At 48.6% G+C, this 22,125-nt stretch overlaps 1 protein-coding gene across 1 annotated transcript in view; it reads right to left on the bottom strand.

Annotated features, from left to right (window-relative positions):
• TCF15 (transcription factor 15) overlaps positions 1-849 on the bottom strand; it is a 6,301-nt gene extending 5,452 nt beyond the window's left edge. The window contains exon 1 of the mRNA XM_007446889.1: positions 267-849. Within this exon, the coding sequence (XP_007446951.1) occupies positions 267-785 (519 nt within the window). The 5' untranslated portion in view covers positions 786-849. The remainder of the gene's footprint in view (positions 1-266) is intronic.
• Positions 850-22,125: the final 21,276 nt, after the last annotated feature.

Consider the following 22,125-nt stretch of genomic DNA (forward strand, 5'->3'; position numbering starts at 1 on the left):
CACTCCTAGTGGGAGGGGGTGTCCTTCGATGAGCAATCTCCATCCTCTAAATCACGCCCGAGCTCTGGGCTTCCCTGCACCCCTTGTTTGGGGAACATTGTGAGCGGTTCTGTTCCACACCAAACTCTGGGCCTGGAGGGCTGCACCCCCGACGACTCCACGTCTCTTCCCCCTCTCTTCATTGGGGTCTCGGTCCCTCTTTTGCTCCGTAAGAGGCCCGTTCCCTGACCCTGCGGCCGCAGTACTGGAGCGCCGCGCGCACTCACCCCCTTGCGCTGGTTGCTGAGGCAGAAGGTGCAGATGGAACGCGGCTGGCGGCCGCCGTCGGGGGCTGCTGGGACCGCGCTCTTGGCGGTGCCCGCCGCTCGGAAGCACGGCTGCCCGTCGTCGGCCGCGTCGCCCAGCAGCAGCACGTTGGCCAGGTGCGCGATGTAGCTGGACGCCAAGCGCAGCGTCTCGATCTTGGATAGCTTGCGGTCCACCGGCTCGGTGGGGATGAGCGTGCGCAGCGCCGTGAAGGCCGTGTTCACGCTCTGCGTGCGGTCCCGCTCCCGCGCGTTGGCCGCCTGCCGCTGTCGCACCACCACCACCGGGCCCGCGCTGCTGGACGCCCGCCGCCCGCCCCCGGGGCCCGGGCCGCGCCGTGCCGCCTCCAGGCCCTCGCAGCAGCCGAACGACTGGTCGGAGGCGTCGCTCTCGCTGCGGTTCTCCTCGTCCTCGCTCAGTAGCCGCACGTCCGGGTACAGCACGTGCGCGCCGACGGGGCGCAGCAGCGCGAACGCCATGGGCGGCCGGCCGCTTCCCTTGGTGCGCAGCGTCCGAGCGTCTGCCGCGCCCCGCCGTGCGCTCCCGCGCGCTCTCACGGCTCATCTGGCCACCGCCTTATAGCCGAGGGAGGGGCCAGTCCCGAGGCCGCCCCGACCGGGGCGGGGGACTCCGCCCTGGCCAATGGGGAGGCACCCGCTGCGCCCCGGCCAATGGCTACGGGCCCTTCGCCCCAGTTCCCCAGGTTGAAAGCGGCCCGCGAGCTGGTGGCCCGCCCTGAAGGCTCTGGATCCCCGCGGGCGACCGGGGTAAATGCCGGGGGTCGGGGTGGGTTGGGTGGGTGGAGTGGGCTGTGCCCAGATCCGGACTCATCTTTAGCCTAGACCGCAGGGAGGCTGCGGGCAGGTCCCTTCTCCTCTCCTGGCTTCAGTTTCCTCATTCGAAAAGAAGATTGTAGAGAAAGCAACTCGGGTTTTTCCTCCCTCAAATTCTAATACTGTGGTTCTGCAACTTTCGTGTAAGAATTAGGGAAGGGGGGACTTTTGACTTGATAAATTCCCGGATTCCCCCCAATCTGATTCAGCCGACCCAGGATTTTGCATTATGTACAGGATGGTGGTGTCAGTGGAGAACAGTTGGAGGAAACACTATAAACTTTCCAAATAAGGACTCGATGGTGTCACATCCCTGACGACAAACTTAAAGAGAAAAAAAAAAAAGCAAAACAAAAACAAAACACACAAACGCCAGTAACTCCATTCATTCATTTATTCAACAAATATTTATTGGGTCTCTGCTATGCCAGGCATGGTTTTAGGTGAGAATAGAAATGTGAACAAAACAAACTCTTTGCTTTCACAGAGTTGACATTTTGGTTGAGGTCCTACCACCAAAACGGTTGTGCCAGACACAGTGCTGAGTGCTTTACTGATCTTTACTTTCCTCTGCTGAAGTTGTGGGGAAGAACCCCTGATTTACAGATAAGAGAGCTCTGGCCTTCAGGGTGAATGAGGGCAGTGGTCCCAGCCTGTTTGGGACCCACTATCACCCCTGTCCTGTCTCCATCTCAGTAAAATACAAGTTTCTCTCCCTTACTCCCCACAATCCCATCCTGGACTGCAGCAGCCTCCCTGGTTCCAAATCCACACACTCCCCTTCCCTCCGCTTGAAGTGCCAACACCACCCCCTCAAAAAACTCACACTTACGAAGAGAGGGGGTGGGGGGAAATATCTTCCCTCTTCGCCTTCCTCCCGTCTGGAAACCTTAGATTGTTCAGCCTGACATCTGACATGTCCTCTTCCTCAGAGGCCCTGGGAAGAATTACTGAGCTGATGATGGTTGTTGGGGTCCCCAGGTCGCTCATGCCCCTTTCCCAGCTCCATCCTGGGGACCGGCCAAGCCTTTATTTGCTTGGCCTTGACAATAACTTTCTCTTTAGCCCACATGGCAGCCCATGCAGCAGAAAGAGCACAGGGAGTGAAGTCGGAAGGTTTCTAGGTGCGTTTTGGCTCCATCTTCCTTCTGGGCATCAGTTTTCTTGACGATGCCTCCCAGCTCTGCCATGCTGTGCATTCCTGGCTCCCAGACCCAGGCCAGAATGGGGGAGAGATGGGGAACTGGCTGCTGGGAGAGCAGTCCCTGAAGTCTTCAGGCCCTAGGGTCTTCAGGAAGGTCTCTTCCCACACCTGGCTCTCCCCTTTTCATTTGACCGTGACCCCAGCCAGGCTGGGCTTTGGGAAGGAGGAGAAGGAGGCTGCGAGGCCCCCTCCCTGCAGGGCCAGCCCCCCCCACAGCCCCAGGCCAAGCTGCTGCTTCCTGAGCCGATGAATTATTACCGGGAGATTTCCTTCCCTGTCTGCGCCTCCTCACAGGGGCTCTCATTCCCTTCACTTTCGCTTCCCCCCCTCCCCCTCTCTTCTGCTCTGGACCCTCAGGCGGCTTGAAATTCCTCAGTCCAGCCCCCTCCCATTCCAGCACAACCTGGAGGAACCAAATAGGGCGTGAACTGGGCCCGGAAGGTGGGGAGAGGCTTCCTTGGAAGGCGCATTCATTCATTCGCTCCTCAGGCAGGTTTTGACACAGGCGACCCTGGGAGTAAAATAAAACCATGAATGAGACTCAGGGCCTTCTGCAGCCCAGAGGGGAATGCGAGCTGTAAACAAAGAATTCCAGGACAATGTGGTCGGTGCAAGCCAGGGCCTGGCATCAGAGAGACCCAGTTCCGGCCCAAGGTTAGCAGCCTCTTGGAGTCTCAGCTTCCTGCTCTGAAAACGGAGGGGTAATAATAGTACTTATTCCCAGAGCTGATGGTGAGTTTATGCCAGGAATGCTAGGGCCTGGCACACGGAGCGCGAAACACCCGAGAGCAGTTTGTGCTAGTGGTGTCAGGGGCTGGGGCCCGCCGCTGAGGAGCACCGTGCCTGGGAAGGGACTGAGCAGCCTGGACTCTTCTAGGCCTTGTCCCTGGGAGTGGGGAGGGGGCTCCTGCCACAGTCTCAGCCCACCCGCACAAGGCTTTCAGCTCCTCTCCGCCTCTGTTCCTCACCCTGCGGCAGCCACACGGGCCTCCTTGCTATCCCTGGAGCCCACTTCTGCCCGGCACCCACTGTCCCCAGATATTCCCATAGCTAATTCCCTTATTTCCGTCCCATCTTCCCTCAAATCTCATCTCCTCAGGGAGGCCTCCCCTACCCCTCAGCACTCCTCTGGCTCTCCCTCTCCCCTTCCCCTGCTTTCCAGAATATTCATCATTACTTTCACTCATTCATTTATTCATTCATCCACAAATGTTAATTGAGTACCTACTATGCACCAGGCATGGTTCTGGGTACTGGGAATACGGTGGCAAACACACTACATATTTATTTGTCTGCCAGCTGTCTATCTGCACCAGAAAATAAGCTTCTTGGGGCAGCGACTTTGTATCAATATTTTGCTCATCTCACTTCCTCCTCACCACAACCTTCTGAGGTAGGTATTGTTATTCCCATGTTACAGATGAAGAAACTGAGGTTCCGAGAGGGGAAAGTGACTCGCCAAGGTCACTCCGGGGCCAGCGGACGATCTCAGCTCAGTCTTCCTCAGCCACACGGCCTCTCAGGCAGCCCAGAGGCGTGTGAGGGCTGAGTAGGAGTCCACCAGGTAAGAGGAGGAGGGTCTTACAGGGTGAGAGAACAGCAGCTGGCCCCGGCCTTCCTGACCAGGGCACCCTGGCCTTCAGTCCCGCTGAGCACTTGCAGTTCCTCCGAGGCACCAGCTTTGCCCTGTCTGTCCACCTCTTCTGGAAACGCATCCCTTCAGGTCTGACCAGACAACCCTACTCCTCCACCAAAGTTCAGTGTAGCTCCTCAGGGAAGCCTGCTTTGTGGCTCCTCCCAAACCTTGGTGCAAAGTCTTGTGCTGACACACTGTGTTTTGACTTCTCTCCCTGATTCCCCACTCCATTTCCCTCCCCCCACCAGGGCACCCACTCTATTTTTTTTTTCTTTTTTTTTAAAGACAATTTTTTAAGAGCAATTTTAGGTTTAAACAAAACTGAGAAGTACAGAAATTTCCCATAGACCCCTTGTCCCCACAAATGAATAGCCTCCCTGTTATCAACACCTCCCAACAGAGTGGTACATTTGTTACAATTGATGAATCTGTTGTACATTGACACATCATTATCACGCAGAGATTCACTCTTGGTGTTGTACATTCTATGGGTTTGGACAAATGTATGCTGACATATATCCATTATTGTAGTAGCATATACAGAATATTTTCACTGCCCTAGAATTCTGTGTTCTGCCTGTTCATCTACACCCCAATCCCTGCAACCACTGATCTTTTTATTGTCTCTATAGTTTTGCCTTTTCCAGAATGTCATAGAGTTAGAATTATACAGTATGTAGCCTTTTCAGATTGACTTCTTTCACTTAGCAATATGTATTTAGTGTTCCTCTATATCTTTTCATGGCTTGGAACCTTTTTTTTTTTTTTCTTTAAAGCTGAATAATATTACCTTGTCTAGAGGTACCACAATTTATCCATTTACCTACTGAGGGACATCTTGGTTGCCTCCAGGTTTTTGCAATTAAGAATCAGGCTGCTATAAACATCTGTGTGCAGGTTTTGGCTGGATATAAATTTTCAGTTCCTTTGGGTAAATACCAAGGAGTGCAATTGCTCGATCATATGACAAGAGTATGTTTAATTTTATGAGGAACCACCAAACTGTCTTCCAAAGTGGAAGCAATAGATAAGAGTTCCTGTTTCTCCATATTCTTGTCAGCATTTGGTATAGTCAGTGTTCCAGGTTGTGGCCATTCTCATAGGTGTGTAGTGATACGTCATTGTTGTTTTAATTTGCATTTCCCTGATGATATATGATGTGGAGCATCTTTTCATATGCTTATTTGCCATCTGTATATCTTCTTTAGTGAGGTGTCTGCTAAGGTCTTTGGCCCAGTTTTTAATAGGGTTATTTTCTTACGGTTGAGTTTTAAGAGTTCTTTGTATATTTTGGATAACTAGTCCTTTATAAGATGTGTCTTTTGCAAATATTTTCTCCCAGTCTATGGTTTATCTTGTCATTCTCTTGACATTGTCTTCTGCAGAGCAGAAGTTTATAATCTTAATGAAGTCTGGCTTCTCAATTATTTCTTTCATGGGTCGTGTCTTTGGTATCATATCTAAAAAGTCATTACCATACCCAATGTCATCTAGGTTTTCTCCTATGTTGTATTCCAAGAGTTTTATAGTTCTGTGTTTTACATTTAGGCCTAGGATCTATTTTGACTTATTTTTTGTGAAGGTTGTAAGGTCTCTGTCTAGATTCATCTTCCTGCATGTGGATGTCCAATTGTTCCAGCACCACTGGCTGAAGAGACTATCTTTGCTCCATTGTATTGCTTTTGCTCCTTTGTCAAAGATCAGTTGACTGTATTTATGTGGGTCTATTTCTGGGCTGTCTGTTCTCTTCCATTGATCTATTTGTCTATTCTTTCACCAATACCACACTTAAAAAATATATATTTATTTGTTTGGGCTGCTCCAGGTCTTAGTTGCGGCATGCAGGATCTTTAGTTGTGGCATGTGGACTTCTTAGTTGCGGCATGCAGACTCAGTTATGGCAATGCAGACTCTTTAGTTGCGGCATGTGGACTCTTAGTTGTGGCATGTGGACTTCTTACTTGTGGCATGCAGACTCCTAGTTGCAGCACGTGGACTCTTAGTTGCGGCACACAGACTCTTTAGTTGCGGCATGCAGACTCTTAGTTGCAGCACACGGACTCTATAGTTATGACACGTGGACTCTTAGTTGTGGCACGTGGACTCTAGTTGCGGCACACGGACTCTTAGCTGCGGCATGCGGACGCTTTAGTTGCGGCATGTGGACTCTTAGTTGTGGCATGCAGACTCTTTATTTGTGGCATGAGGACTTCTTAGTTGCAGCATGTGGACTCTTAGTTGCAGCATTGGACTCTTTAGTTGCGGCATGCGGACTCAGTTGCGGCATGCAGACTCTTAGTTGTGGCATGAGGACTCTTCAAGTGTGGCATGCGGACTTCTTAGATGCAGCCTGCAGACTCAGTTGTGGCATGAGGACTCTTAGTTGCCGCATGCGGACTCTTAGTTGTGGTATTTAGACTCTTAGTTGCATCATGCATGTGGGATCTAGTTCCCCAACCAGGGATCGAACCTGGGCCCGCTGCGTTGGGAGCATGGAGTCTTACCCACTGGACCACCAGGGAAGTCCCTCCCACGCTGTCTTGACTACTGTAGCTTTATTGTAAGTCTTGAAGTCAGGTAGTGTCAGTCCTCTGATGTTCTCCTTTAGTATTGCATTGGATATTCTGGATTTACTGTAATTTTTTTTTTTTTTTGGTACGCGGGCCTCTCACTGTTGTGGCCTCTCCCGTTGCGGAGCACAGGCTCCGGATGCACAGGTTCAGTGACCATAGCTCACGGGCCCAGCCGCTCTGCGGCATGTGGGATCTTCCCAGACCGGGGCACGAACCCGCGTCCCCTGCATCGGCAGGCAGACTCTCAACCACTGCGCCACCAGGGAAGCCCAACTGTAATACTTTTGATATATGTCTTTGAATACGTGAGTGTCCTTATAAAATATAATGGTGCTGTTTTGTGTGAGTGGGTTATTAACTTACACAAATGGTAGTTTCCATAGATTTGTTTCTAGGTTGTTTTGTTACTTGACACTGTGCTCTGTGTGCTGAGTCTAACTGGAGTCCATTGCTTCTACCTGCTGCTTAGTATGCATGGTGTACATGTATCCACCATGCCTCCTTTGTTTACTCCCTGAACAATGGACACTGTAGTTACCTCCAACTCCCACCTCCTCAAAGCACCTGTGGTGCATGACTCCTGTGTGTGTTTCTCTGGCATATACACCCAGAAGGAGGATTCTGGAAGTGGAGAGAATACACATAGCCTAAGTGCTGTCTGACTACATTTTAAGATGGCTGCTGCAGTCCTCATGTCCAGCAGGGCATGTGGGACCACTTTCCCCCTCATCATCCCTAGCACTTGGAATTATCTGACTTTCTGTTTTAATCTGAATTTCTCTGAAGACAGAGAAGTGGCTTGTTTTCCATCTCACTGTGCTTGCGTTCCCAACTAGACTATGAATTCTCCAGGGCAGGGAAGTTATCTCAGAATCTTAGGCCAGATCCTGGATACTGTGGACAATAGTGAATGCTTATTGTATGAATGAATGAGTTAAAAGGCTGATACACAGCCTCCTAAACCTACTTTGTACCAAACCTTGACCTAGATGGTAGTGGTACAAGTGTTTGTGTGTAAACAAGGGGACACACAAAAGAGGACAAAAAGTCGTACACCTCAATCTACTTGGAAAAAAAGACTAATGATAGTTAGCATTTAATGCAGGCCTACTTTGTGCCAAGAGTTCATAGATATATTAATCACAACCTTAAGTTCAGTTAGGCAAAATAAAAGTGTATTTCTCTTTCACATTCAAGGCATTTGCAGGTAGAGCTGATCTGGCATTCTATAGTATATATAGCCTCCGATGATCCTTGTTTCCTGGTGTTACTCCCTTGTGTAGATACCTTCCCCCATTGAATCAGATCTGACTTGTATGGTAGAAATGACAGCATGTGACCTCTGAATCTAGGTGATAAAGGTATAGGCAGACCTCAGAGATACTGCGGGTTCCATTCCAGACCACAGTAATAAAATCAATATTGCAAAAAATTGAACCACACAAATTTTTGTGTTTCCCAGTGCATATAAAAGTCATGTTTACATTATATTGTAGTCTACTAAGTGTGGAATGGCATTAGGTCTAGAACATACCTTAGTTTAAAAATAATGCTTTTAGAAAAATGGCACCAATAGACTTGCTTGACGAAGGGTTGCCATAAATCTTCAATTTGTAAAAAATACATTATCTGTGAAGTGCAATAAAGGGAAGTGCAATAAAACAAGGTCTGCCTGTATTTAGTTTCTGCCTTGTTCCCTTGAATCACAGAGATGGCAGCCACCATGCTATGAGACATTCAAGTTGTCCTGTGGAGAGACCCATGTAGAGAGGAACTGAGGCCCCCAGCCTACAGCCAGCACCAACTTGGAACCTTCTGAGTGAGCTTCCTTTGATGTGGATTCTGGATTCCTGACCTGCAAGAACTGTGAAAAATAACAAAGAAAGAAATATAAAGATAATAAATCATCATTGATGTTGTAAGCCCCTAAGTTTAGGGTATTTTGTTATGTAACATTAACTCACTAAAGCAGATGGTGTCAGGGACCCAGGCTCTGCCTATCTTTTTGCTCTCTCATATGTGACTTCCACTCCCTAGGTTGTCTCATGGAACATTATGGCTGCTGGAGTCATTCTGTCTGCATTCCAACTGGCGAAAAGGAGAAAAAGGCAGAGGAAGGAAGGGTGCACTTCATCAGTTGAGGACACTTGTCTGGGAGTTATAGCCTCACTTCTGCTCACATCCCATTGGCCAGACCTTGTCATTTGACCATACTTTACTGAAAAGGAGGCTAAGAAATGTAGTCCTCATTGCTGGGTTTCTTTTAGTATAGAAGAATGGAAGAATAGATACCAGAAGCAACTAGTGACGCCTGCCAGAGGTGTTATCTCTGGATATGATACAGTGTCACATGGTTAAATTTGCAGATTCAGGAGCCTGTCTGTGTTCAGCTCTGCCACTTACCATCCCTGTGATCTTGAAAAATTTACTGAATTTCTCTGTGCCTCAGTTTCCTCGTCTGTGAAACATGGGTTATAAGAGAGCCTGCCTTTAGAGGGTTATTGTGAAGATTAAATGACTCAAAATACGTAGCGTTTGTACCAGTCCTGGCACTTGGCATGTGCTGTATAAGTGTTAGCTGTTATCATCATTTAATCCTTATAAGAGGTTTTCTTAATTTGGCCTGATAGCAATTTTTTCCACTTTCATCATCCCATTGAAATTCTTAGAGAGCAAGATACCCAGGGCAGTACCCGGCACCTTATATGCATCCAGAAATATCTGTTGAATAAACATTTAAACTGTCCTTCCATAGAGATGCCAGGTTTTGTTTTGTTCTGTTCAGGTTAATAAAAAGTGCCATTGACCCCATCCATGTGGTTCCTCTGTGTGGAGCTGGTGTCTTTGATTCTATCAAAAGAGCTCAGTCTATCTAAGGTCCCTCCAGCCCTCTTTCTTTTTTTTTTTTTTTTGCCACGCTGAGCAGCATGCGCGGGATCTTAGTTCTCCGACCAGGGATGTATTTATTTATTTATTTGGTTGTGCCAGGTCTTAGTTGCGGCAGTGGGCTCCTTAGTTGTGGCATGAGAACTCTCAGTTGTGGCATGCATGTGGGATCTAGTTCCCTGATCAGGGATTGAACCTGGGCCCCCTGCACTGGGAGCACGGAGTCTTAACCACTGGACTGCCAGGGAAGTCCCCAGGCCATTATTTTTAGGAGTGAATTCTTGGGAACTCTTGTTCTGGAAGATGCCCAGAGTTCCATGATAAGAAAAAGTCTGGGAAAGTGCATTTTGCATCTGCCGGTCTAGAGAGGTGCAGATATTAGCATATTAAACGAGAAACCCTGCACAAGTAACCTCCTTAGGCCTCATTTCAGTTTTCATTTTCTAGACTTATTTTCTAGACTCTCCCCCACAAACCGCCCCCCCCCCACAACCCTGCACAGACACCCAGTAGAGAACACAGTTTAGTGGACATTTCTCCAACTGTTGTCAATGGCAACCACCTTGGTGTGAGGGGGTATCCCATTCTTTCTTGAGAGTGCATTGGATAGGGGTGACAGGGGAGTGAGCAGGTGTGTGCTGTACCAGGCAGAGCTGCGTTAAGAGAGGGATTCCAGGCATTTTCCCAGAGCCCCACTCTCTGGAGGACACCAAAACATCATTAGAAATGTAACATGTTGTGGGGAAAATGTGTTTCTTGGCACTTCTATCAGGAAAAGAGCAATGAAAATGGAAAGAATAATATTGAGGGATTACTATATGCCAGGCACTCTTCTAAACACTTGTAGGCATTTTCTCATTTAATCCTCAGAGCAGCCCCATGAACTAAGTACTATTAATATTACCGCTTAACAGATGAGTAGAGTCAGGAACAGAGAGATTAATTAACTTGCCTAAGGTCACACAGCTAGGGAGTGACAGGAATTCTTTGATAAATGGCTTATGATGGGGATGAGGAGGGAAAAGCTGCACTCTAGGGTAGTTTAAACTCAGATGCTCACAAAACTCCACCCCAGGGGGAATCAGCCTGTTAACGGCAGTGTTCTGATTTTGTGGAGTAGGGGATACAAATTTGGGGCCAAGGTGGAACTGCTCAGTAATAGAGAAGAGGCGGCTGTGGCCATAGGTGTTCTCCTTCAGCTCCATCCCTCTAAAGGAATATCAGTCTGATGTTTAGAGACCATCAAGTTGAAGAAAGTACTAAATAATTTAGCCTGCCCAGGTACCCACCTGGTCAAGTTGGCCCTAATACCAGTGCCAGGTGACACAGAGTCAACAAGATGATGGAGAAATTCAAGACTTGCTGAATGAAGCTACTGTTTAATGAATCCTTTGAAAATTCAAAGAGTCCTATTAAAAATCCTCAAGGCTGGGCTTCCCCGGTGGCGCAGTGGTTGAGAGTCCGCCTGCCGATGCAGGGGACACGGGTTCGTGCCCCGGTCCGGGAAGATCCCACGTGCCGCGGAGCGGCTGGGCCCGTGAGCCATGGCGGCTGAGCCTGCGCGTCCGGAGCCCGTGCTCCGCAACGGGAGAGGCCGCAGCGGTGAGAGGCCCGCGTGCCGCAAAGAAAAAAAAAGCAGCGCCGGGTTTCAGGCTCCCTTCCTTTTAGGCTACTCAACGTGGAAATTATGAATTGCCTACAAAAACATTAAACTTTTCAACAAACTGCAATCAAATGGGGCTGTGGGAATTCCTGCATTGAAAACTGTTGAAATGGAGTCTACTCAACTTTCATTTGTAAAAATAAATAAATAAGTAAATAGGGTCATCTTGGCTTAAGCATTTCATCCTTTGTTTCATAATAATGTTCTGCTGAAGGACCACTAGGGTTCCCCCCGCCCCAGTCGTATTTTATGACATATCTCAGGAAGCTTAAGTTAAGCTTTGGACCTGTGGGCAAAGTCCTCAATATATACACCACCAATGGCCTGAAATGAATCAAGGTGGTTTAAAGGCCTGTTGAATTGTCAGCAAAAAAGAAAAAAAAAAAAAAAAAAATCCTCAAGGCTGAGTGTCAGGGGCAGGGACCCTATTCTCAGCTCAGCTGCTGCCTGTGCCTGTGGGCACTTCTCCTCCCCTCTGCAGGCTACACGGTGCAGGGGGTGCAAGTTGGGGAGTGGGCCCCGGAGAACTCTGTTGTAGACAGATCATGCTAACCCCAGCCCAGCCCAGCCATTAGGATTTCAGAGAAAAGTGAAATCAGAGACCCAGTGCTGTCCAGAGAGGCTTCCTGAGGGTGGTGGCCTGGATCAAGTTTAGGGCATCTCAGCTACCTTAAATAAGGGAGTCCCATGATAAAGTTGTGTTTCAGTCTGACCTCAGCTGTCAATGGCGATGCTGGCACAACAGGTGCATTTGTGGGTTGTCCTCCTGGACTGGCATGCAGACTCCTAACTGCTTACACAATATCTACCCCACTCCCTATCAATAGAACCTCGACTGTCTGGGACAGCAGTGGGCCTCCCTACTTATAGTCTTCTTCTCAGGCTTCACTGCAGCTAGGGGTGGCCGTGTGGCTCATTCTGGCCAATGAGATGAAGAGAGAAGTTCCTAGGGAGGGCCTACTTCCTCAAATGAAATGACAGAGTCTTCTGAGAAGGTTTTGTCCTCTACCCTTCACCTTCTTCCTGCCTGGAACAGAGATGCAATTCCTGGAGGTATAGCAGCCAACTTGGTACCATGAGGACAAAGGTCACGTGCTAAGGATGGCAGAGTGGAAAGCCAGAGTAGCTGGGTCATTGATAATTTCCTTGAGCCGCTAGCCACACTAGTCCCTAATCTCTTGGGAAAAAAAAACGAAAACAAAAACAAACTCCTCTTTGGTGAAGCCACTATATTGGGTTTCTGTTACATGCAGCCAAATGCAAGCTGTTAACAATACATCCAGGTCTCATAACGAATAATGTTCATACCATTACCATCTATGCTGCACTGTGTGCCAGGCACTGAACAACAGCTTCTCATCCATTGTCTCATTTCATCCTCACCATCCTAGAAGTGGGGGCCTATAATTACCATCATGTTACAGAAAGGGAAACGAGGGCTCTGAGGAGTTAAGAAACTTGCCCACGATTGTCCAGCTAGCAGAGAGGGAGAGTCAAGATTTGGACCTGGGTCTCTAATTTTCATAAGTCTCTGTTAATAGCTGTGGCGGTTTGAAAACATACGCCCCACGCCAACTCTTCCCATCAAGAGCTAGCGTCTATGTCGGCTCCCCTTGAGTCTAGACAGGCTGGAGTCCCCTTTGACCAGTTGAATTTGACAGAAGTGACCCTCTGTGACTTCTGAAGTAGGGTCTTAAAGGTGACGCATTCTTCTGCCTTGTTCACTGGAGCCCTCTTTACTCAGAGTTACCATGTAACAAGTTCGAATGCCCTGAGACTGCCATGCTGTGAGGAAGCCCAGGCCACATGAAGGTGCTTCTGATCGGCTGTACTAGTCTTCCCATCCTCCCAGCCCAGGGGACAGATGTGTGAGTGAAAATGCCTTCGTATGATTCCATCCCCAGCTGTTGAATCACCCCCACCTTTGAGTCTTCCCAGTTGAAGCCTCAGACATCATAGAGCAGCGACGCATTCCCTGCTGTGCCCGTTATTATGAATCCTGAACTATAGAATCTGTGAGCGTAAGAAAATGGGTGTTTTAAGACTAACTTGTAGGGTAATTTGTCCCATAGCAATGCTAATTGTCACTGCAGCTCACTACAATGCCTCTTAAATATTATCTTCACACCTGAAAGTACCAAAATCCTGAAAATTTAATTGATTTTTTATTATTTGCTGTAATTATATTCTGTAAAGTTACCACCAACACTGAATTAGCAAATACGGAGCACAACACTCCTGGGGAAAAATAGAGGGTTAGTTTCCTGCAAGAGTCTAGTCACATTTTCATCAACTGATCAATACACAACCTTGTTTTATGTGTGTTTCTGTCTAAGGACCCCTTATTTAATATCTACTGTTGATTCTTTCACATTAAAATTATGGACCACAGCATTATAACTCACACCTGAACAAAGGTCATCTAACACGCATGTTTTCTCTGTAAGACACCTCATAGCTTTCTTGAGCTTAGTGACTGACACCAGACAGCCCTTCAGCAGTATGCTTGAGACCATTTTAAACAGAGAAATCACCAACGAAAAGCACAAAAATGTGCAAAGCGTGGCACTAAATAGATCACAAACAGGACACTTGTTTACAGCATGAGAGTGGAAACAAGAAGGCATTGTCAGCGATCCACTTCAGCTGGGAATGTGGGTGTCGGTGACTCAAGTTTTTCTTCACTCTGCACACGTCCGTGAATGACCATGAAACCACTGAAGAGTATTCATTTTGCTCCCTAAATAAATTTTAGGGAGCAGGCAAATTCACAAATATGGAATCTCCAAATAATAAGGATTGACCGTATTATTTAACAAGTTCAGGGCTTGCAGTCCGGATTAATAATTGTAGAAAGTGAGGCAGTGAGCAGGTCGAGGCAAGTCCCAAGAGCCTTGCTTTTCTCATTGGTCAAATGTGGGTGATGATGCCTAACCTGTCGGGTTTGTGGAGTTAAGGGGTAGTAATAATAACAACAATTATTTACTGAGGGCCCATTTTACAGATGAGGAAACCCAGACCCAGCAAGGTGAAGGGACTTTGCCCAAGATCCTGCAAACTAGAACAGGCAAATCTGGATCTCAAACCCATTTCTGTCTGCGTCCCAAGCCCATGTTCTCTCCCACCTTGCTCCAGACTTCTCAAGAGCCGGTGTTTACAAGATGCCTGGCATGTAGCGGATGCTTTGCTGATGATCCTAAACTGGGGTCTGGGGCCTTTGAGGCAGTTTTGCAAAGGAGGGGGGGAAGCTGAGCCCCGGGGCGGGGTGGGGGCCAGAGTAGATGCTGTTGAAGAAGGAAGGGAGCCAGTGTGGTAGGCAGGCAGGGCAGGCAGCTAGGAGGATCTTGAATCAGATCCCGTGGTCCCCTCCCACAGAGGGTTAAAGCAGCCCAGCCTCCTTCCGGCGGAGCGGAAATCAGATTTTGAGAGCTGAGTAGGGCTCCAGAGGGATGTTTTTCTTCTCCATTTGTCTGCTGTGGCTGGCCCATAAAATCCACCGGAACTCCATGCTGGACGGAGGAATTCCGGCTGAACAGGGACGTGGAGAATGCAGGCAGGGGGGAGCCCTTATCAGGGCAGTGATCACCCCCATCTTCAAGGCTCCACCTCTGGATCAGGTGATCTCCTCTGGAGGCCTCACAGGATTCCTTGGATGAGGGCACATACAAGGAAGAAGTGACACCCCCCTCCCCCAAGTGAACTTGGGGGCTGAGGAGTAACAGCAGACAGGGAGGGATCAGGCTGTGGAAGGTCAACGGGGTGTGATCCAGGTCCTCGCCTTCGATGCTGGGTGGCACTGGGCTAGTCTCTGCCTGTTTCCTCTTCTGAGCACCCAGGGAGCCTGAGCAGCTGACCTCCACCTGTGGCTTTCCAGTCAGAGCTGACAGTTTGAGGTTCTTTCTATCTAGCAGGCACCTTGCATGCATTTTCTCCCTTGAAGGCAGTGCAATTATTATCACTCCTATTTTATAATAAACGGAGGCTCAGAGAGGCGAGGTGGCCTGCCCAGTGTCACCCACTAGGAGTGGCAGTGCAAGACACAAACCTGGATCCCATCTCTCAGGCATTCACTCTCCTGCCTCTCAATGTGAGCATCCCTAATTCTTCCTGTCCTGGGATGCCCTCTCCTATTTCTCTTGGTTGACCTCCTCACTCTTTAAGACTCAGCTCATGCATTGCCTCCTCTAGGAAGCCTGCCTTGATTTGCCAAGCTGGGTTGGGCCTCCTCTCTGGCTGCCTACACCCCTGAGAGGTGCCTGTTTTGGTCATTGGGCTGTGAGCCCTGGGTGAGCAAAATCACTTTTGTATTAACTTATTTATTTGTTTTTATTTTTGGTTGTGTTGGGTCTTTGTTGCTGCGTGCGGATTTTCTCTAGTTGCAGCGAGCGGGGGCTACTCTTTGTTGCAGTGCGTGGGATTTTCATTGCGGTGGCTTCTCTTGTTGGGGAGCACAGGCTCTAGGCGCGCGGGCTTCAGTAGTTGTGGCTCGTGGGCTCTAGAGCACAGGCTCAGTAGTTGTGGCGCACGGGCTTCGTTGCTCTGCGGCACGTGGGATCTTCCTGGACCAGGGCTCGAACCCGTGTCCCCTGCGTTGGCAGGCGGGTTCTTAACCACTGCGCCACCAGGGAAGCCCACAAAATCACTTTTGATGTGGCTCTTCCCTGTGCTTCCTGCATCAGCCGACACAAGAAACTTTCAATCTGCCATGAAGATGCTAAGTGCTTGTGGTGGTTTTAGAATATGGCCCCATTGAGAGGTCGGGTCCATGTCCTTTCTACTTGAGTCTGGGTGGGTTTGTGACTGCTTTGACCAATAGAGCGTGGCGGAAGCGGCTGTATGTGACTTCCGAGGCTGGGTCATGAAAGGCTATGCAGCTCCAGCTTGTTTACTGGAACACCCATTCTTGGAGCTCTGAGCTGTTAAGAAGTCCAAATGCTCTGAGACCGCCATACAATGAGGAAGCCCAGCCCGCATGAGGAGGTCACGTGCAGGTGCTCCTGCAGGCAGTCTTAGTCTTCAAGTCGTCCCAGTCTGGTGACCTCCAGATGATTCCAGCCCTCAATTGTTAATTCATATCGATCTCTGAGTCTTCCCAGATGACGCTCAAGATACCACACAGCAGAGACAAGCTATCCACACCATACCTCCTCTGAATTCATGAGCATCACAAAATAGTAGTTGCTTTAAGCCACTGACTTTTGGGGCAGTTTGTTCTGCAGCAGTGGTAACTGGAATAGCGCTACCATGCTGGGTAAGTCATCTTCATTTCTTGCCAGGATTGTTGCAATGGTCCCCTCAAGAGCTGCCGGGTTCCTCCCTTTCCCCTCTGCCATGTGCTCTTGACACAGCAGCCAGGGAAGTCCTACAGTGCACAGGTGAGACCGTGCCCTTCCTCTCCTAAAGCCTTCCCTTGGCTCCCAGCTCACTAGGAGCAAAAGCTGAATCCGTACAATGACCCACAGGCCCCATGTGATCTGTCTCCTCTCCTACCCTCTTACCACTGTGTCTTAACTCCTACGCTCTCCCCTCACTGACTTCTCTCCAGCCACACTGGCCTCTTGATGCTTCTCATACACAAGACCCTCCACCTCAGTGTGTCCACATGCTGTGGACAGTGCTCCACTGCCTGGAACACTTCCTCCAGGTGCTGCCTGGTTCAGGTCTCTGCACAGATGTCACCTTCTCGGTGAGGCCTGCCCTGTTTAACATCATGACATTCTGTCCCCACTCCCAAACCACTAGCCTTGCTCTTTATTCTATTTTGTCATGGTCCTTATAACTGCCAAACATACTATACATTTTACTTAGTGTGTTTTTTATTTATTGTCTTTTCTCCACCCCAGAATATCAACACTCTAGGGCAGGGATTACTGTTTACTTGTGAATGTATCCCCAGTGCATAAAATAGTAGCTACCACTCAAGAGTGCTTTGTTGAGTGAATGAATGAGCTACAGGAGGCCAGATATGGGGCTGTCCAGGTGGGGAAAGCAGATGGGGCTCAGGAAGGAGCAGTAGTGGAGAGGCCAGGTTGAGTCAGTGTGGTCAGGCAGGAGGACATTCCATGGAAGTGACAGCTTGCTACCCCTCTGGGGAGTCCTGAGGATGGGAGAGCACAGGGCAAGGCTTTGAAGATGCAAATATGGGGCGTCTCCCGGACCTCCCTCCTTCCTGGTCTGGTGTGCCTCCGGCCCTGCCAGTAAACAGGATCTCTGGGCAACTGCCTGAGAACACTGCCCAGCGCCCCAGAGGCCTTGATTTGCTCCTTCCTGCGCTATAAATCGGGTGCCTTCCAGCTGTGACATCCTGGATGCTGCTGGGGAAGTGAGGCAGGATAGATTGGCTGCAAAGAGCTGTGCGTGGCCTCGAGCAGGGCACTGCACTTCAATTTTCTTTTCAGCAAAATGGAAATGATAGGAGTATGGACTTCAGGGAGTGACCGTAAAGTCCAATGAGATGATGGCATGAAAGGCCCTGGTAGGGAATTCCTGGTGGTCCAGTGGTTAGGACTCCTCGCTTTTACAGCTGAGGGCCCGGGTTCAATCCCTGGTCAGGGAACTAAGATCCCACAAGCTGCAAGGTGTGGCCAAAAAAAAAAAAAAAAAAGCCCCTGGTAAACAGAGGTGCTGCATGGACCCATGGTGTGTAAGAGGCACAGGGACCAAATCCCAGCTCCACCACTGAGCTCTGTCTCTTCACCTGTGAAACAGGGTTAAGTGAGTCATTAAATTCTAGGGTTTTTGAGTGATTGAAAATGTGGAGGAAATTCTAAGTGTTCAGTAGACATACAATTGTTGTTAGCTGTTATTAATGGTAATTATTCCAATAATGATAGAGATTAGAATGTTATTGAAAAGCCATTTGAGAGCCCAGAAACCTTGGTTCACACCCCAGAGAGGACCATGGACTTGACACAGCACAACTTCAGCCACATGACTTTGTGTAGCCTAGGAGTGGGGTGTGGGGAGTTCAAATCCAAGCCTCACCACTCCCCAGCTATGGACATGTAGACATATTTAATTGTTCTAGGCCTCAGTTTCCTCATCTGAGAATGGAGAATAATTGTACATGCCTCTTACAATTGCCACAAGGATTGAGTGAGTTAAAATGTGTCCAGTACCTGGCCCTGTGCCTGGCTCTTAGCAAGCAGCAAGAGGACCGTATGAGACAGTGTTATTCTGTTCATTCCACCAACCGGTAAACTGAGGCTCAGCCAGGAGAGTGCACTTGGTCCAAGTTATCAGTTGTGATGTTTATTGGGGCTGAATTTGGATTCGCTTCATTACAGCATTAGAAGTCCAAACCAGTGAACTCACTGTTTGTGAGCTATCCCCTTTAATCTCTTAGGGAATTTTTCAGTTAAATGGGAGTCCATGCCAATAACGTTAGAAAAATGGATAAAGGAAAAACTCAACACTGAGAAAATTTCATCCATGAACTTCTTTCTAGAGAGCTGGGAAAATACTTAGTCCTGGTATTAAAAAGGTCTTGGGTTCCAGATTAAGATGTACAAAGCAAGGTAATAGGGAGTCCTTGAAGATTCTTGAGCATGGGAAGATTGAACTTAAAGGATATGTATCTGGGAGTGCATTTGGATTAATTTAAGTTACTGAGGTCCGTACATTGCTGGTGGGGTGCAAACTGGCACAAATATCTATGGAGCGTGGTTGAATTCCACAAATATCCCACATATATTTGTAGAGCTCTTCCTCAATGACAGGTGCTGAGCAGGGCTGATGATTTGCCTCTGCCCCACACTTGTGATCTGGAGAGGAGACAGACAATAAACGAACACACAACTTGATATACCGCATGTTGTGGAGGAAGAGATGTTATGAAGAAACCAAAGCAGGATAAAGAGAAGAGCCTGAGTGGGAGGGGTGGTGTTTGATTTGAGGCACAGATGGAGTAAGGAGGAGACATGGAGACGTGCAGGGAGAGAGCATTTCGGGTAGAGGAAAAGTTAAGTGCAAAGGCCCTGGGATGGGAGCGTGCCTGGGAGGTTCAAATTCCTGCCAGGAGTCCGGATGGGAACATGCCTAGTGTTTTCAAAACTCTGTGGGACAGAGAAGGAGAGGGGAGAAGGAACCAGGTGAGAGAGGTCATGGGATCAGACACATAGGGCTTCAGAGTCATTGCAAGAATGTTTTACTCTGAGTAATGTGGGAGACTGTCAGAGCCTTCTGAGCAAAGGAGGAACAGAATCTCACTCAGGTTTTAAGGGGATGCTTCTGGCTGCATGTGGAGAATGGACTGTGGGGGCTGGGGCAGAAGCTGGGAGCCCAGGGAGGAGGGTGACTGGTACCAGAATGGTGATGGTAGAGGTGGTGAGACGTGCTAAGATTCTGGATCTGTTATGAAGAGATGGAGCTCAGGGTTGATTGAAGGGTTGGCAATATCTGTCAAAATTGCAAGTGCACATATCCTTTGACTAGCATGTCTTCTTCTGGGACTTTTTCCTACATTCACACTTGCATATGGGGGAAGTGAACGTTAGCTGTGTGTAACAGGAGAACCGACCAGGCTGGATTCAGCCAAGTGTGGGTGGGGATGTGGAGATAGTGCTGGGGGAGTGGGTCCTGGAGCTGCCATCTGGAGAACAATCTGTCATGGTAAATTATATATAAATATATATATATATATATATATATATCAGAGTGTGTAAAAGATGGCCTTGAGAGGTGAGGTCTATGCACCTGCTCTCTGAATCTGTGCTGGCTCATGACTGTCTTCACCAGAAGAGATGTTGTGTCAGTTTCTAGGACCAGATCTTAAAAGACTAGCAGCTTCCATTTCCTCTTTCTTGGAATGATCACTTGGGGACAAGCCAGCTGCTGTGAAAGAAGTCCAACCACTGTGAGACTGCCATGCTGCGAGGAAGTCCAGGTAGCTATGGAGGGGTGTCCTTTAGTGTGAGATGCCAAGGGTGGGGAAGCAGAGAAAGAGAGAGAGATTGAGAGAGAGAGAAAGAGAGAGAGAGCAGCCAGGCATATGAAGGCTGCAGACATGAGACAAGATGCCATCTTGGAAGGGAACCTCCAGCCCCAGCTGTCTCAGCCGACACCATATGGTTCAGAGATGAGCTGCCTAGCCAAGCCCTTTGTGAATTCCTGACCCACAAAATCACAAACAAGACAAAGTGCTGTTTTAAGCCTCTAAGTTGAGGGTAATTTTTTGTGTGGTACAAAAGATAACCAGAATACATATACCCTATGAACGACTCCTATTTGTCCAGACAAAATTCTCATACCAGCCCATCTAAGGACATGGCAGTGCTGTTGTGGTGGTAGAGACTTAGAGACCACCCAGGTGCTCAACACTGGAAAAGTAGAGAGGAAAATGTGGATGCAAACCAAGGAGTCCTAGTCAGCAATTCGAAGTTACAGGTCAAGCCACAAGCTGGATCGATATTAAACAGGGAATGAACACTGGAGCACAAATAAATTAAAAATGCATACACAGAAAGCAACAATACACATACAAGCACACTGTGTTTGTTATGTTCTACAAGAAGACTTACACCCCAAAGAACACACATGGAACCCATCAGAATGGGTCTACAGAGGTGCCGAAAATGGGAAGGGGAAATGAGATAAAAGGGAATAGAGGGAGAGAAATAAAACAAAGGAGGGGCACGCGGGGTCAAGTTTGACAATCGGCTGTGAACTGAGGAGTGTTTTTTTTGTTTAACTCAACTCTCTACATTTGAAGCTTAAAATATAGTAATAAAAGTAAACAAAATAAATGTCTATAAATAGGGATTGGTTGAATAAATTGCAGCACATTCACAGGATGACGAAGCCATGGACAAGATGGAGAAGCTTGCTATGTACCAGTATTTAAAAATCACCAAAGTGGGACTTGCCTGCTGGCGCAGTGGTTAAGAATTCGCCTGCCTAATACAGCGGACACAGGTTCGATCCCTGGTCCAGGAAGATCCCACATGCCATGGAGCAACTAAGCCCGTGCGCCACAACTTCTGAGCCTGCACTCTAGAGCCCGTGAATCATAACTGCTGAGCCTGTGCACCTAGAGCCCGTGCTCCACAACAAGAGAAGCCACCGCAATGAGAAGCCCATGCACCGCCACGAAGAATAGCCTCCGTTTGCCGCAACTAGAGAAAACCTGCACGCGGCAACGGAGACCCAATGCAGCCCAAAATAAATAAATTAAATAAATAGGGCTTCCCTGGTGGCACAGTGGTTAAGAATCCGCCTGCCAACACAGGGGACACGGGTTCAAGCCCTGGTCCGGGAAGATCCCGCATGCTGCGGAGCAACTAAGCCCGTGTGCGATAACTATTGAGCCTGCGCTCTAGAGCCCATGAGCCACAACTACTGAGCCCACGTGCTGCAACTACTGAAGCCCGTGCGCCTAGAGCCCGTGCTCCGCAACAAGAGAAGCCACCGCAATGAGAAGCCGGTGCACCACAACAAAGAGTAGCCCCTGCTCGCCACAACCAGAGAAGGTCCATGCACAGCAACAAAGACCCAACACAGCCAAAATAAATAAATAAATAAAATTTTTAAAAAGCTTAAAAAAAAAGAAGAATCGCCAAAGTGTATTGAATAGGGGAAAAAGTGTTATAGAACCGTGTGTATAATATGCCTCCACTTGTGGGGAGTAAAAGTGTATGTATTTTCACATATGTTTATAAATGAATGGCATCTCCGTGGAAGTATATTGCAGAAACTAATACAAGTGTGTGCTTCTGGGGAAAAGGGACAGGTATCAGGGGACAGGCGTGGATGGGAGACTTCAGAAGAGCTGGCACCCAGGAGGTGTATTCAGAGAAGGAATCACCACCCACACTGGAACCATCTTCTCCAGGCAGGCCTGCAGCAGGTGCCGGGGCTTGGAGGGAAAGCAGAGCCCACCCTGACCTGCTCAGGGCTCTGACTCTGCCCCACCCATGACAGGACCTTGGCCAACAAGACCCTGTGTGCTTGGGCACTGCCCACCTCTCTGCCCTCACTGGCTGCCTCCCTCGCCTTCTCCACCACTCACCCATCACTGCTCCCCTTGT

The sequence above is a fragment of the Lipotes vexillifer genome, unplaced genomic scaffold (assembly GCF_000442215.2).
Source record: "Lipotes vexillifer unplaced genomic scaffold, Lipotes_vexillifer_v1.1 scaffold75, whole genome shotgun sequence".
Lineage (NCBI taxonomy): Eukaryota > Metazoa > Chordata > Mammalia > Artiodactyla > Lipotidae > Lipotes > Lipotes vexillifer.